Source organism: Mytilus edulis, unplaced genomic scaffold (assembly GCF_963676685.1).
Source record: "Mytilus edulis unplaced genomic scaffold, xbMytEdul2.2 SCAFFOLD_1078, whole genome shotgun sequence".
NCBI classification, from domain to species: Eukaryota; Metazoa; Mollusca; class Bivalvia; order Mytilida; family Mytilidae; genus Mytilus; species Mytilus edulis.
The window spans coordinates 1-18,265 of NW_027267415.1; the positions used below are offsets into that span (position 1 = coordinate 1).

Below are 18,265 nucleotides of genomic sequence, written 5' to 3' on the forward strand. Positions count from 1 at the left end.
CTCCTACATATAACTCCTAGAGAAGTAAGGATTGGTAGTTCTGTTTTATTATGTTTGACACTGTTAGTATCAGGGCTTCAGTGACGATTGTTGCATCAATTGGATCCCTGTCCCCCAACCTAGAATTTGTTTGCAGTCTTTTAAATGTTTGACAAAGTATTTATAATTGAAATATTTTGTTATTTTGATTTAATATTAGAACATTGCATAAACAATAAATGTCTCTTGTTTTGTAGATCAAATCCTAAGGATCCACGTATACTGGCAGAGTTGATTTCAGCATATTCACAGTTTGATCAGGCAAAAGCACAAAAGTATCCTTTGTTATAACATTAATTGTACCAATTTTACTGCACTAGATGTGCATTTCAACAATGCATGTCTCTTTGGTAATGATCCAGGCAAAAATATTTGAAAGTCCAAATCTAATACAAATATTGATCAGCTGATGAAAACAAAAAAGAACAAAAGTATATTCAAAGCAGGGAGAGCTACGCATGATATATTTCTATCGTTTAGAATGGCTTCCCCATTTTGATAATGACCAGATGAAAATAAAACATATACATTGTACTGCAAAGAAAGAATCAAAATATAGGTCTCCATAATCATGATAATAATTTATTATAAAGAAATCAGCAATGCACACATGTTTTAAAACTAGCTATTTCAATTTTTCCATAGTTATTTCAACAACCACTGAGTTTTACTTCTTTAGAATTTGAAAATCTTTTCATCAGTACAGGAGAAAATACTCTTGTTAAATTTGACCTTGAAATGAGTTTGCCAAAATTGCTGCATATTTATTTTGACCCTTATTTCAATGGTTGCTTGATTAGGGTATATTTGAATTCAACTTTGTTTTTTTCAGTAAATAGCCAGTTAAAATCTTGTGTTTTATCTATTATCTAAAAGGGAAAACTCTTAATGGGTTTAATTGTACATCTTTTGAAAATTTAGCATTGATTGACCTTAAATGCAAACAGAATAAGTGCTGATTTACCACCAGTTGAGGACATTGTTCAAGGTATTGATGTGGAAACACTTGAAGCCTCATTTAGCTCACTAGGACCAAAATACATCAAGAAAGCTCTGAAATCTGATGCTCAGCCCTCACCTGGACCGTAAGTAATATTTTCATATTGATGTATAGGTTTCATTAAGATTGCTAGGCCAAAAATTCAATACAGTCTTTAAATTTTAAGACCAGCCCTGTTCTAGACTCTTACTATATTAATGGACTACAGACTCTGAATCCCACTTTTCTTTCTGTCGTAGATGTAGGTGTAGGGATTTAATAAAGGTCTTGAATCTTATCCAAAACACTGGGGAAACATTGAACCTCACAAAAACATATTGTTGTGAAAAACAATTGAATGCATCATCGAAACAAACAAACTGTAAAATCACATGTTTTTATCATGGCAGACAAACAGTTCTGATGTATTTATTGATATTTCTACTTTAAAAGAAATTGCATGAAGATTACTTTTCCTGGCCCACAAATTCTGTAGAAAATTATATAGAAAATTATATACAGCATTGAGATTATGTTAGTTGAAGTATTACAAAACAACTTGTCTAACTATTCAGTATAATTATGGTATTATTTGAACTCCTCTGTGCAATTTAGACTCTGAATTCACAATTTCTTTTATTTGATATCAAGCATGTTAAGTGAAGACAGTATTTAGTGAAAAAAACATATCCCTTTACCGCCATGACCTTGTAAATTTGATGTCATTGAGTGTTTTGATTACACTTCATGGTATATTTGGTCCAATAAAAGTATAGGTCTTATGATTTTTATAATAAATTATATTTATTTGACTGTTCAATGTTGAATTTCTTATATACAACTATTGGTAGATATGAAGATAATTTCAACATGTTGCCAATTTCTTCCTTGATGTATTTGAATGTGATCAATAAATGATGGTGAATTTATCAAGCTGATATTGTTGACAGAGAAGTGAGAAAATCAAATTTGTCTAATGGGAAAAATATTCACTGAAGTATAAACAATTGTGTTGCCACATTTATCTAAAAGAAACTGACAAATATAGATATGGAAAAAAAATTGTCAAAAGGTCCATGAAAATGACATTCATAACATAATAAGCTTGAAGTATGAGATAAACTACTTAAACAAAAACAAATCCTGTCCAGCTTTTTCCTGCTCTGTGATTTATGTTGAAAAATAGAATAACTTTTAGAATACAGCATGAGTTTTTGTTACTTTAAACTTGCTAGGTTACTGTCCCATTGATATATAACCTAAAATCTTTTGGATTGTCCTAAGTTAAAGAAAGAATATTTCGATAATTTTACCTTAAAATAATTTTCCACTTGCTCCACTCGTGAAAAATTCAAGTTTATGCACCCCTAATCTAAAATCCTGAATACACCCCTAAGTCTTAACAATTTAAATACTTGTATTTTGTAACTCACTAAAATATGAATCAATTAATGGAAGAAGATAAATGTGGTAACCAAACCAGTTTTAGCCATGTATTTTCTGAATTAAAAAATTAAGGTATTCAGTTTATATAGGTTAAACAAAAGTAACCAATATGCATTGTATGTTGCAGAAAAATTAAATCTACAACTGCTATTCAGGAACTGTTGGATACATTTTTGTAGTAGTGCTTGGTGAAGTACATCCACTTCATTTGTACTTTAATGGATACAGGTCACATTGACAATCATACCATATCTCCAAATTTTATAGTTAATATCTTCAGATATAAAAAATTATTACATCAAATGGTTATGCTCATATCTTATTATCATATTTGATACAAACCAGTAATTTTCATTTAGGAAAACCGTTATTTGAAAAATACAAACAAACTAATTCTAATGGTAAATAATATTTATTATTGGTAAGGGCCTTTAGTATTGTAATTGATTTGTATTAGCATGATCTACATTGGCTTTTATTATAGAACAAATGAGTCTTTAACAGTGATGAATTAAAAGCCTGACAAATGGATGAATTATAGATAATGGTGTGTCAAATAGTGATAGCCTGACTCTAATGAATAAATAATGAGTATTGACCATGTACTATTACTACAAACCATTGATAAAACTTGTCTATTGATTTCTTTGTTTTTTACGATGTTGTCTCACCTGAAATCAGGAGTGGAAATCGTTTAATAAATCTAGAAGTCATATTACACTATCCTTTTCACTATTCTTATATATATAATATCTGTTTGTTAGAGGTGTCATTATTATACTTGAAATATTAGTAGATTGTTCAACCTGTAAATCAAATGTTAACAAAAAAATCTAATTGACATATAGATTGATCTAAATCTCCATTTCCTCTGGCTTATACAACTGAATCTGACCTTTGATTATATTACAAGGTTAATATAATAGTTCAATATTGGTTTCTGTTCATTATATCTAACCTTAAACTTTTGAAATTATATAGGTTTCATAGTGTTGTCAACGGTTAACCGGTTAATTGGTCGACTGACCGAATACCAAAAACGCTAACCGGTTAACCAGACTTTTTTCAATTTCCATAGATTTGATATAAATTTGTGTTGAAAAACAAATCATTAAATAGTTGTTTTATTTAAAAATTGTCGTCGTGGTAATTAGTTTGACAGATCAATTGTCCAGTATATTGATTGCTATTGTTAATCCTAAAAACATAAAATTAATTAGAGTTCGGGGCAGGATCTTTAAGAAACATAATTAGTAAACATGTTTTTTTAACAGTAACTTTAATCAGTAATGAGATATTATTTTACTAATTATTTATTATTTCGTTTTCGATCTAATATTGTGTAAGCCTACATTTAAATGTGCAATATCCGTAGTGCAAGGGTTAGTATTACTTTAAATTCAAAAATTGTGAAATGCAAACCAATGTGAATGTACTCAATGTATACATGAAAGTATGAGTAACATGCTTAAAGGGATAGTAGCTACGATTTTGACAAAATTATGAACAAGTTTTTAAGCTGCAAAAATCAAAGATATGTACTAAAAATAAGCAATAAGATCGCTAGAATGTTTTCATAAACTACAGAAGTGTTAATAATTGATAATTCATATCGTGTTGCGTGCCTATTCATCTCATTAATTATGCATCGGGCTTACTTCCCGAACTTTGCCGACACAGCGAGTGAGCTAACCAAGATATAAATAGATATGAACACGTGCTTTTTGTTTTCTTACGTATTTGATAATTACTTTATATTAAACGTACATATTTGACGTCATTTATCAAATTATGTAAATAAAAAATATAACAAAAACCGGCATATTATTCCAACCCAAGATTCTCCAACAATGGCGATATTATACACTTGTTATTACATTTGTACTTCCAAACCATGCCGATAACGTATACACGTGTTTGTGTGTTGAATAGGGGCCTCCATGAAGGAAACACGCGAAGAATAATACTAAATTGTAGGAAGTTGATTTCTAATTTCTTCTAAGGTGGGAGATTCCTGCACGTAAATTTATTAACATATTTTTGACAATAATGAACACGTTGCGATTTATTTTCACATGATCTGGAATTTTTAAGTAATGTAAACAAGTTACGCAACCGTCGGCTACTTCTGTTTGACTAAGCCTGCGTCGCAGGTGTTTTTGAGTGATTTTAATTACCGATCTCATTGCCGTTTTTTATTTTTAATTTACAATAATTTGTCTGCACCTCTTTTTTGTTTCTTTTCTCGCAGAAACGTAAATTCACGTACCATTTCCGCGATAACATTCCCCTGTTCGACAAGTTTCCCTTTGAGGCACAATGTGCGATTGCGCATTGGGAACTGAAGAGTTCAGATCAACATAGGTCATATGAATAAGGGTTGGGCTTAACATCGAATTATTATCTATAGACAAGAAATAAATTTAGGTGTTAAATGTTAAAAAGCTTCTAAATGATAAATGGAAAGTAACCAGTATTTGTTTTAATCATATTTATTATACTTTTTGTACAAAATCCGGCATATAGATTAAAACAGTAATTTTAATGAAAATCGTAGCTACTATCCGTTTAAAGAAAATAGCAAACACAGTGAAGAAACAGGTCGTACAGCATGTACAATGACCTTTAGTTGTTAATTTCTGTGTCATTTTGGTCTCTTGTGAAGAATTGTCTCATTGACAATCATACCACATCTTCTTTTTTATAATTAATCATATCAAATTGAAACACACTCTATTATTTTCGGAGACAACAAGAGAAAAGGAAAAAACAATCGGTTTCAGACATATGACATATTCAATTTTTTTGGATTTTTTAATCTGAAGTTGGTACAAACGCTATAGTTGATACGGTGTATTTGATTATTAAACGTCAAACTTCTCCAGGAATCCTCACAGACAAGCCTTATAATCCTAAAGGAAAAACTTGAATTCTAAAAGCGTATTTATGACTTGTTGTCAAATTGACACTCATACCACAACTTATATCTATGTGAAGGGTTCTATTGATAAGGCTTTCAAACACCAACTTAAATTACCGGTAAACCGGTTAATCGGTCGAACAATTATCCAAGTAACTGGTTAGGCAAAAGTGTACGATTTGACAACACTTAAATATAATAAAAAAAAGGGACTTTGGCAGGTTGGTTTTTACAATCAAATGAAAAAACAACAGTTGATCTGAAATGATTTCCAATTCTAATGAGTTGTTGAACCTATTATCCTCTCTTCTGGTAACTTCTCTTTAAAAAAAAAAGAAAATATTGCATTTCTTTAACCTGCAGATATGATACCATACTGTTTTACCCTCTAATATCAGCCACTGACATTCATAGTAGAATTCATACAGCAATCATATACAGTACTGGAAGATGTGAAACCTGTAAGAAAATCTTACAGAAATTATATTCAGAAAGAATTAAGAGGAAATTTTCAACATACATCAGGAAATTGATGTTCATAGTCAAAAGTTTTAATATGCAAAATATATTCTGTCCATTTGTTTTTACATCTATTATTTGGAGACGTTATCTGTTGTGCTTTCCAATAGTTTTTATCACACCTGTTTCCCATTTTATATAATACACAGTATTATGCATTACATATCCCTGACTGTAAAGAGAGATCTGAACTTTACAATGGTGTATATAGGTTTCATAATGATATCAACTGTGGAGTTATGTGATTCTAATACAGTGTGTAATAAAAAAAAGAAGGTGACTTTATCAGGTTTATTTTATATAATCAAATGAAATAACAAAAGTGTATATCAAATGATTGAGTTGTTAAACCTATAATCTTCTCTTATGGTATACTTTCTCTTTTTGTAAAAAAAAGAAAAGATTGCATGCTGTTTTACCCTCTAATATCATCCACTGACATTCATAGTAGAATTCATACCTCAATCATATACAGTACTGGAAGATGTGAAACCTGTAAGAATGTTTTAAAGAAATTATATTCTGAAAGAATTAAAAGGAAATTTTCGGTATACACCAGAAAATTGATGTTCATCCCATGTAAATTTCAAAGGCTGCTATCTATAATTTTAACATGTGAAATATGTTGTTTCCATTTGTATTTACATCTCCTATTTGGCAATGTCGTCTGATGTGCTGTTTTTGGTCACTCCTGTTTGCCATTGTATGTATTATACATTAGATATCCTTGACTGTAAAGAGAGAGATCTGAACTTTTCATTGGTAAACCTTTGGCATGTTTGATTCTCGGAATTCTTCTAATTTATGTAACATATAAGCCTACTGTCAGGATTCTGTACATGTAACTAAGATTCTTTGTAAAACATGTCTGAATAATACCTGATATCAGTGATATGTGATAGTTTTAAAGACTCTCCCAGCATGAACAGTGAATGTAGGCAGCCTTCTCAGATTACTCTGTAAGCTACCTTGTGCTCTGGATTATGTGTTCATTACAATCTCAGGGTTTCTTACATCTTTTTTACAAGGTATCTTTTATGTAAAAATGAAGCAATAAATAATGATTTATAACATTTTTAACAACAATTAAAAGATTCAAAGTTCTTCTTTTACAGAGTTCTTCTTTTCCATTAAAGAAGGTATCAAAACAAATGAGAAAATTTATTCCAATAAACTAATAAAAAAAAGACAAGACCACATCATGGTCAAAAGTATAAAGATGAAAAGACAACTGTCAATAAAAAGAACAATACAATTAAACTGCAATTTAATAATAAAAAAAAAAAAAAAAAGGGGATGATCTCATGTGCTCCAGAAAAGTCAGAATTTCCTGTTTCAGTAGTGATATCAATCCTGTTCCTCATGACATGTAATCTAATAGAAATTTACTCAATATGCAGGTACTGCTGAAATATTGCTAAAATGGGAAAATTGAAGTCTTTTTTCTTTTTCTATTTTCACAACATCAAAAAGATCAATTGTAGTTCCACCATTGAAATGAAGATAACATGATTGATCTTTGTGTGCACCAAATATTATTAGTTACATAGTGTGCTAGTGACCTAATACGGTATATATGGGGTCAGTAAATTCCATATGGGGTGAGAGCGAAGCTCGAATCCCCATATGGAATTTACTGACCCCATATATACCGTATTACGTCACTAGCACACTATGTAACGAATTTATCTTACCGACTATCTTAACGTGTGAAATTAAGACTAGTGATTCTCAAAATTCTCAAATACTGTTAGCGCTAAGAAAATACTTCCATTGATCCTACAAAAACAGATGCCAACAATAACGACTTGTAAGGTTTAAATGTGTTTTATGAATTTGTTTCAATCTTAATCATCAATTTCTTCGTCTGTTGGAACTTTTAAGATTTTTTCTCAGTACCGTTTTGATTTTTACAAAGGGACATAACACCATTACTAACCGTGTATGAAATAAGCCCCGCCCCCTTCTTACCTAATAAGGAATATAAAGGGACGTAACTCCACTACTAACCGTGTATGAGATAAGCCCCGCCTCCCTACTAACCTAATATCAAATATACACGGTTTGCACGCGGACGCTTTTAACCAATCATATTCCTGGAAATGTATAGGAGGTAAGATAATTGTTATTGCTCAACACCTAGTGAAATTGTCCATATAACAAAAACAAAATAATGTATTTTCCTTTGCTCCTTAGGAACTATGAAGGCCTGTAGTTCCGTTGTTCTTATAGTCAAGATATTAATGTTATCAGTGTACCTTGTTGTTAAGGCTGTAGCAGTGAGGTCATTGTTAGCCTAAAAAGAAGAGGTCTTTCAGACTAATACTTACCATTCACTTTAAGTACAGAATTGTAGGCAAGGGAGATAAGTAAAATTTCCTAAAGAAAGTAACAAAACATATTGGCATAATAATTTTATTTTATTTTTATAAACAAGAATTGCTTTAAAAATCAACTCTCTGGATTTTGCAATTAAAAATCTAACCATAGGGAAAATACAGTATATGTGCCCAAGTCAGGAACCTCTGGCCTTTGTTAGTCTTGTATGTCTTTTTTTATTTTGGTGTATTTATATGTTTCTCAGTTTAATTTGACATCAATTTCTGCTTGTATTAGGAAAGAGATAATAATTAACGTAAGACAGGCACCTTAAAGTCAGTATGAGTTTTAGTATTATGGATTGTTCATGGTCATTCAGTTTTGTAAAAAAAAAATTACTTCAAGTAAATTTCTCCTAGCAAGTCAGTTTGGGAAAATATTAATGCTGACAGCAGCATATTAAATCCTGTAATAATTTTGTACACTACATTTAATTTAACAGTTCACATGAAGGCTATGGTATTATTTTACTGTAAACCCAGTATTGATTATTGGTTCTTATTGTCAAATAATATCTTTGAAAATATTCTAAATATCCTGTTGAATGAGACAAGTTCATTAATTTTTAAAATAATTTCAATGAATTTTTTTTTTTTATATCAATGAGTGAATAAATAAATAATGAACTTTTGTACTTTGTGAATAATTAAATAAAAAGGTATGATTCAGCTGGGAGCCTGTACAGATGTTGGATAAGTGACAGATTTACACCTGTATCGTAGGAGTGACTTACTTACCTGGCTATTGATTGTAATTAGCTATCGTTTTGGTGCTGTAATCAGTATGATCAGTCTTATTTTTGGGGTCTGTAATCAGATTGTCAGCTTCCTTGCAGATTTTCTAAAGATTATAGATTCTTAGGTGTGGTTGTGATTTGATTTTTAAAATAGAAGAAGAAAAAAACCTCACTTAATATTGTATGTCTAGATCAGTGAAATAGAACACAGATTAATTGATTGATTGATGGTTGCTTTCAGCCACATCATCACAAAAAGACTATATCAAGGCGATTTAATACACAGAGAAACATACAACAGATATCATTCTATATAAGATCTAAACTTAAAATCAATCATTATCTTTGCATAAAGCTGTTCATTTCTGTGGAGAGTTGTCTCATTGGCAATCATACCAAATCTACTTCTTTTTATATCTAAACTTTGAATTAGCACAGAGAGAACTTGAACATAGCCACAACAAAAAAGATTTTAAATAATTCTGCGTCAAAGAATACTTGGAGGTACTAAAAGCAAAAATAAAGTATATTAAGTCTGCTGAAATGAAACTCCCTGCAGCAGCATGTTCAGTTCAGAAAAAACATGACCTTTAACAATGACTAACGTTAACATTGGAGTATACATAATTTTAATACACCTTAAAAGGTATAACCAATGCATGTCATTTTACATCTGTTTACATGCAAATCCATGTAAATATTAAAACCCATGTACATAATATTTTCCTTGTTTCATAATACTGTTAAATTTGAGAAAATACATGTATTCAGCAGTTTTTATCACAAGCACTTGTCTCAGAATTTTATTTTCCTAAATACCTTAATGTAACTGTTATTTAAAGGTATATTAGGGGGGGGGGGGGGGGGGGTGTGGGGGGGGGGGGGTGGGATCTGAGACATTGTCTGTTGTTTTTGTTGATGATTGTGTGGGAGGAAGCTGGGTATGTGAAACTTCATCAAAAATGTGCTGAATAATGTTTAAAGAGTTAATTTACTGCATTTAGCTCATTACGGTAGATTTTTTATTCCATGTGCCATTACATGACTATTTTACTGGCTTAAAACCATCCCTTTTCTGAAATCTTGTCAGTGTAGATGCCAGGTAAACAATACAAGGTCATTTGAGTTTCCAGTTTCAATATTTTTCCAAAGGATGTAAATTTATTAATTTACTGTCACATAAGTTTGCTAGTGGGCAGATGTCAGAAAAGATAAGGCGTATTATCATGTGCTATTGGCACAGCTGCTTATTTTTATTTCTTTCTGTACTTGCTCTACATTTGCAATTAAGATTGAATGCTTCCAAGTACACAAAATGAATAATTTCAAAAAATGACATTGTTTATTCCATGCCGACTGACAAAACTTGACGAATTACCAGTACACCAAAAAAAATAAAAAAAATAACAAGAGTTATCAAATTTAGCATATGTTTGGACTGATGCTTGTAAAAGGTGCATGCATTTATCATGTATGAAGCTCCATAAATAGGGAGGGCCCTGGCCTTTGCTTAATCTAACTCTGGCATATGGGCACAATAATATCATTTGGTAAGGCACAAATTATGTCATGTGTTGTAAAATTTATTTCTCTTTACTCCTAACAATACAAGACCATATAAGGAATATGCAATAAAAATCATTAAAGCATCCATAGTAGAAGATAACAATTTATTAAGGTGTTTTATTTACCTTTCCAGTCAACCATGTGAAATTGTAATATATCAATATTTGGATGACATTAAAAACTGGGATGTATTGCAAGGAAATGAATTAAAAGATGCAATAAACAGCCATCTGTTTGAAAAAAGGAAGGAATTCTCACCTGCCTTGGTGATATTCTTAGACTTGCTACATGTCCTTTACTAATTTTCTTTTGTACAATTTTACCCCTTTAATAATTTTACTGCTTTAACAAAGAGATTTCAGTTATACGGACATCTGCAGACGGCAATCAGTATAATGGCCGTTTTCAAAAAAACATAAAAATTAGTAAGAAAGAAATATAAGATAGGAAATTGTAGCAAGTCTATGATATTCCAAGCACAAGAACATAGAGTGATATTAATTTTATGTACCGGTAGTTTTTTCGTTAAATTATGCCAGCAAATACTTGAATAGAGGTTGATGTATCCCCATTTGTCAGATTGACGTACCCAGCAATCTCTTGCCCGTGTGGAATACAGATTGACGTACCCAGCAATCTCTTGCCCGTGTGGAATACAGATTGACGTACCCAGCAATCTCTTGCCCGTGTGGAATACAGATTGACGTACCCAGCAATCTCTTGCCCGTGTGGAATACAGATTGATCTTTTAGCCATTCTTTGATAAGGGTATTAGGAAGATTATCTGTGCTGACAAAGCTAACCAAATATTGATTCTGTCGCCCACGCTCTCTGGTTTAGAGATAATTAAATCTCCAGCAGTAATTAGTTCTTATGGGTTTGTCACCAACTGCTGTTCCTTTACAGTTATCATCCTTTGGCTTATCTGAGGTGATAACAGTAGATGTTTAGCATATTAATCAGTGTTAATGATTGAGGAAAAGTGGCTTTCATTTGGAAATCTTGACAAAATTTATTCTGAAGATCGGCTTTTTCGATACAAAATAAAACAGAATGGCTTCATTATTTAAATGTCAACAATTTATGCCAGTAAAGTAGTTTGTTCTTCATTTCATTTTTATAAATTATTTTTTTATTGTTTTAATTATTTGTCTAATTTTAAAGAAAATTGTTTAATACTAGACTTAAAGAAAAGGATAACATGTAAAGTAAAAAAAATATGATAATCACCAATAAAAATTATCTGATGAACAAACAATAGTTAACAACCTGACGTAAGAGAGGGAAAGTTCATTCAACTCTCACCACTATTTGTTTTTGTTAAATTTTCTGAAGCATGAAAAAACAACAAAAAAACCTGTACAAATATAACTGTTATATTGATGAATCACATATAAAGTTTTAAAATAGAGAAAGAAAATTAATTATAAAACGGTAATAAGATAGACAAAAAGACATCGTTTGACCACAAAATATGAATCGTCCTAAAAACCTTATAAAACTATCTCATAACTAAGTATATCTCTAATTAATGTTTTGATCATAGATATTTCTTTTTCTACTAAATATCTCATGACTACTTTTGATCATATTTGTCCCACTATCTACTAAATATTCTTATAGATATAGGAAGATGTGGTATGAGTGCTAATGAGACAACTCTCCATCCAAGTCACAATTAATAAAAGTTAACCATTAAAAGTCAAGGTACAGTCTTGAACACAGTGCTTTGGCTCACACCAAAAACAGCAAGCTATAAAGAGCTCCCAAAAAAATACTAATGTAAAACCATTCAAACAGGAAAACCAATGGTCTAACCTATATAAAAAAACGAGAAACACTGATGAACCATTTAAACAAACGACAACTACTGAACATCTGATTCCTGACTAAGGACAGGTGCAAACAATTGCAGCTGGATTTAAAGTTTTGAAAGTACCAAACCTTCTCCCTCATCTGAAACAATAGTGTAACATGACAACATACAAAGATCTCATGACTACACTTGCTCATATTTGTCCCACTATCTACTAAATATCTTATGGCTACTTTTGATTCTATGTGTCTGTTTTCTCTGAATATAAATTTCATGGCTCATTTTGATTATAAGTTACATTTAAAAATGAATTATTCAACAGAATATGTTAACAATATTGTATTTTACTTAAATGACATAAACATAGTATACATGTTTAACAGCATAAACTGTTCATAATGTAAAGAAATATACATACAACACTTTCACTTACTACCGTATTTGAAAATATTCATCAATTAGGCCGTTTGTATTCTCTTTCAATTATTTCACTTCATCTTTCATGTCGGGACCTTTTATAGCCTACTATAAGGTATTGGTTTTCTCATTGTTTAAGGCTGTACAGTTCCCTTTTATTGCTTAAATCCACTTCATGTGGAACTCTGGTGAATATTTGTCTCAATCATACATCTTCTTATTTTTATAATGGAGATCAAGGACGTATATTATGTTAGTTATACGTCCTTGTGGAGATTTAGCAAAACCAAGACAAATCTTTAAAATATATGTCCTAAGTGTATTCTTTTTCAGTGGAAAAGAAAAAAAATGTTCTCAACTTTCATAATTCCTATCAAACATTTATAGCAATATGATCTTTCCCAATTTTGAATTTCTGTCATATGATAGGACATTGCAATCATTGAACTAAAAAGAGGAATATTTTTTTCCCTCTGATTAGATGATTGTAAGATAAATAAATGGTATTGTGGGATGAAGCATACGATTTGCAATAGGAAGATGAGAATTGCATATGCTATAAAAAGTCACTATAAGACCCTTTTATCTGTTTAAACTTTCACGCAAATTGAAAATTATCTCAGTACTTTCAATGCAAAGATAATTTTGTCCTGAATTATTATATTTTGTTCCTACTGAAAATCTGATTTTGTTCAATGTTTTACAATGTGTTTATCCCACTTACATACAATGTAAAACTTAAAAGATTAGAAGATAGACAGATTATATTGTTTTATAAAATATAGCAAAGTATTATGACATAAAATGTTACACATAAATATTTCTACTTGCAGAGCTGGTGATATGATCGTCCAGAAATCAAAGAGTAAGAAGAAAAAGAAAGGTAAAATTAATGGAGAATTTTCAGTTTTATTCATTATGTATACACATTCACACAATAAAATAAAACGATTGGAAACAAACAGTATATTCCATGTGTTTTCCAGTATTTTTCAATGTTTCTAGCAAGCTTTGGTGGCGGATTAATCTTTTTTCACATTACACTTACTGGCCCTTGTGCACTTGTTTCATCAAATAAAATTAATAGAACAATAAAAATTTAATGATCATGACTGAAAGTAATTTCCATAAAATAAAATGTCATATACATCAAATAACACACTATGTTCTCCTTGTTCATAGATTAAGGTAGATCCAAGGTCTTAACTAATTTTTGATTGCAAATAGCTGCAAATAGTAGGTCCAAGTTTTTACTAGCACATTGTATGCAGAAATTGAATTTATTTGTTTTGCTTTTCCTTTAAATGGGAAAACAATTATAATATCTTTTGGTAACACCTTTTGTAACATTTATATAAGATAAAAATGATTTCATAATTTCAAAATTAGAAAACTTTGTTTATCAGGGAAGAGAACCAAGAAAATGTATCTTAAAAGGAATGTACACTAAATTATCCTATTTTGTTATGAAGCGATACATAATTTTTATTTTCTGAATGGGCATTATAAAACCTTATTTAATTTAAAATTCTATCATTTAATTTTCTTACTTTTAGACAAAAGTGCCTTATTCCATGTACACTTATGTATAATCTTTAAAATTTTGCACAACATATAGCTTGTAAAAAGCGCTGTGTCCCCATACTTCTTATAATATTTTGAAGTATGATTGAAAGTATATTTTGTCAGTATTTTTCAGGTTGTTGGTATAGACCAAAGCAAAAGGGGGGTCATATTTATATCTGATATACATGTTCTTTGCATGATTTGCTTGTTGTAATTGCCACTGGACATAAAGCATCAATTAAACATCATCATACAACCATGAATGTACAAGTTAGATACTTCCATGCTGTAACTGTTCCAACATGGAAAGTGTCAATAAAAGATTGGTGCTAAGACAAATGGCACAAATGTGTTACTGTCTCAAAAAAGAATATCATTATAGTATATAAAAATCTTTAAATTTTATGTTTTTATATTTTATTCCATTGTAGGAAAACTTCCCAAGAATTTAGATGCTGAGATTGACCCAGAGAGGTGGTTACCAAGAAGAGAAAGATCATATTACAGAGGAAAAAAGAAGGATAAGAGGAGAGATATAGGTAAACAATTCAATTTATATTTATCACTCTATTTCCTTTTGTGTTTCATGCCTGGAGTGTTTTACACAATCATACAGTTGGTAGGGTGCATTTATGTAATTCTGTTGATTTTTTTACAAAGTTGTAATAGTTACGAAAGCTGATAGCTCTACATTTTCTTATGACATATGTGTGTGTAGCTTTTCAAGTGATGTGACATGCTGCAAACTGAATTATTACATCACATAGAAATGATTGGTTTTATCAGGAAGTATAAGGAAGTCGGTTAAATTTTCAAATTGTGAAATATATCTTTTATGAGTTGGCTAATCAACTATTCTGCATTGATTTATAACTCTCCAAACCAATTGCTTGGTTTTACTCGACTGCCAGTCATTTTATTTTACATGCATGATGATAATAAATATCAGTTCAAATTGTTCTGACCTTTAGATCCAGTCAGTCGCACATGATGATAGAGGTTCAATACTTTAAAAATATTAAAGTAGTCAAACTTGATCTTCACAGAAAATGATATGTTGAATATAAGTTATTGCTTCAATACAAAAATTACATTTGATTATTACTATTACAGGAAAAGGAACACAAGGAGCATCAGGTCCTGCTGGTGACATGTAAGTATAACATGTGACTACCACTCATTTATATTTTTTTAAATATCTATATGCCTCAGTGCCTTCGTCAGGTTTAAATACTATTTTGCTACCACAATTAACAAATTGATTTTTTGAGCAAATTCTTTCCAAGCGCAATTTTTGTAAAACATGATACACTGTCTGATGAATGCCATAGGCAGATCCATCCCTTTTTGTTTGAAAAATTTTGTTGATTATATATGGAATCACTAAAGCATGATTGGATTGAGCCCCCCCTTAGGTCAGTCAGCTCCCCCCCTTATGAAAAGTTCTGGATCTGCCACTGAATGCATTAGTTATTAGTATATGTGTTATTACTATCTATCCCCTTTAAAATCATTTCTAACACATGATTCTTTGTCCTCGCAAATAAAAGCAATACATTTACAAATTTAAGATGACATCAACAGAGTTTATGCCTCTTAAATATGGTTTAATTTATTCTATTCCTCAACTTAAATGCAACAACATACTTAATAATTACTTATTTGACACATAGGAATTATTTACCTGTACATGTATGCTGAACTTTTGTTTACTTTACAGAGATAACAGTAAACTTGCCACTGGTGGAGGATCAGGAAGTGAAGCAAGCTCACCCCGTCCTGGTCAGCCAACCTCGCCGCCTGGTGCTGCCCAGCCCACTGCACAGGGACCAAGGCAACAAAAACCTGTACAGGCAAACAAGAAAAAAAAGAAGAAGGGTGGTGGTGGAAAATGGTAGTAGAGTACATGCTATTACAAGAAAAACTTAATTATAAATCAACAGCAACTTTAAATGTCTGACATATGTTATGAAAAGAATTATGTGTTGTATTTTATCGTTTGAACATCAAATAAATTATTGGTCAGGTTTTCGTTATTAAGATTGTGTCTTATTCCTGAATCAGTCGATTACACAACCCAGATTGCAGTCATTTGCTTCCAACATTTTTTTCCTGATTCTATCAGGATAGTATATTGTGTATGCTTAGATTTTATGGATTTTCTTCAATGATATACCCTTACCACAATTGTCTTTAGTGTATTTCACTATTACTTTTGATTTATGGTCCTTGCTTGTCTGAAAAATTGTTTTGGTTGAATGAACTTGAAATCATAATTCTATATCCCATTATAAGGGCCCCACTGAATGGGGGTTTGTCCCAGTGATCCATCTGACTGTCCAACTGTACAACCATCTCACCTTCTGTCTGTCTATCAGTAACAAATTTTGTCTGCTCTATATCTAGAGAACCATTTTTATTTCATACTTTATACTTGACATGTATATTAACCAACACCAGAGAGTGTGTCATAATGTTTGTACAACTTTCTAGGTCAAAGGTCCAGGTCAAAAACTTGAGATTCAGTTGACAACCCAATATCCTATGAAAAGATTGTCTGCTCTATATCCTGAGAACTGTTATGATTTCAAAGTTTATACCTGACATGTATATTAACCAACATCAAAGGGTGTATCATAATGTATGTACAGCTTCCTAGGTCAACGGTCAAGGTCAAAACATTTTGTTTCAGTTGACAACCCCAAGTCCTCCGGTAAAGATGCAAATTTTTTACCAGACGTTTTTCACAGCTGGCCCACAGAGATAGCTCCCATCTCGATGATGTCTAGTTTATGGTATACAATGACACCAAAAAAGGAAATTCCTTACGTTCTGTGTATTCACATGAGGACATTGCAAGTTTGTTTAAGAGAAAAACTCAAACAAAAATAATTCATCCCCCAAAGGAGCAGTTAGTGTTAGTTTAAAACATACTTGTGATGCAATGCATTAGCTTAGTATGGTATTTTTTGTATGCTGAACAACAGAATAATAGATAAGTAATTCATTTCATGTTTCGTTAACATGACAAAGTGCCCCTAGTAGGGCAATTTCTGCTTCCCCTCTCAGAGCACATGAAATCCCCTTAGTGTTGATAATAGTTATGCTTGGATTCGTGATGCTCAATATCTTAATTTGTGTCAGGGTAACAAGACAGGTTCCCCGAGTAGGGCAGTGTCTACTTCCCCTCTCGTGCCATCAAAGGTTCCCTCAGTGTTTGGTTGGGTTTGTGTTGCTCAATATGTTTGGTTAAACATGACCACGGTTCCCTTTAAGGGCAGTGTCTGCTTCCCCTGTCAGAGCACATGAGATCCCCTAAGGGTTTGGTTGGATTTGTGATGTTCAAAATTTTATTTTGTGTTTGGGTAACCGGACAGTTGCCCCTAGAAGGACAATGTCTGCTTCCCCTTAGCGTTTTGGTTGGGTCTGTGTTGCTCCATCTTTAATTTTTCTGTGTAGTGTTTTGTAAAATTGTTTGTCTTTTTTTCATCGTTTTTCAAGTTTTGCAGTTGCTCTAACAGTTTCTCTCAACTTGTGAATTTTGAATGTTTCTTAGTTTTCTCTACCTCTTTTCTGATAAGTAAGTATATGTACGTTTATGGGTTCTTGATTAGATTAATAAAATTCTTATCTTATCTTATCTGTACCAGTAATAATAAATATACAATGACAAAAAGACAAATATTTTGAACAATTATTTTTATTAAAACATGACAAAAATGGAATGACTAGACATGAGGTTACTTACAGTCACATGTTAACTGTATAACAATTGGATTTCATAGTAACAACAAAATATCAATGAGTCCAACATGATCAATGGAGTGCTGTACATTTATGTGGCACACTTTAAAAAAAATCACTAGTGTTTGGCTCTTCAGT

At 31.4% G+C, this 18,265-nt stretch overlaps 1 protein-coding gene across 1 annotated transcript; it reads left to right on the forward strand.

The window, feature by feature from the left end:
• The first annotated feature begins 129 nt into the window (after positions 1-129).
• LOC139505444 (signal recognition particle subunit SRP72-like) lies at positions 130-16,412 on the forward strand. The gene is made up of 6 exons (XM_071295024.1): positions 130-314; positions 987-1,124; positions 13,651-13,700; positions 14,815-14,922; positions 15,497-15,536; positions 16,104-16,412. Exons 1-6 carry the CDS (start codon positions 145-147, stop codon positions 16,279-16,281), a joined length of 684 nt encoding a protein of 227 aa, XP_071151125.1. The 5' UTR covers positions 130-144; the 3' UTR covers positions 16,282-16,412.
• Positions 16,413-18,265: the final 1,853 nt, after the last annotated feature.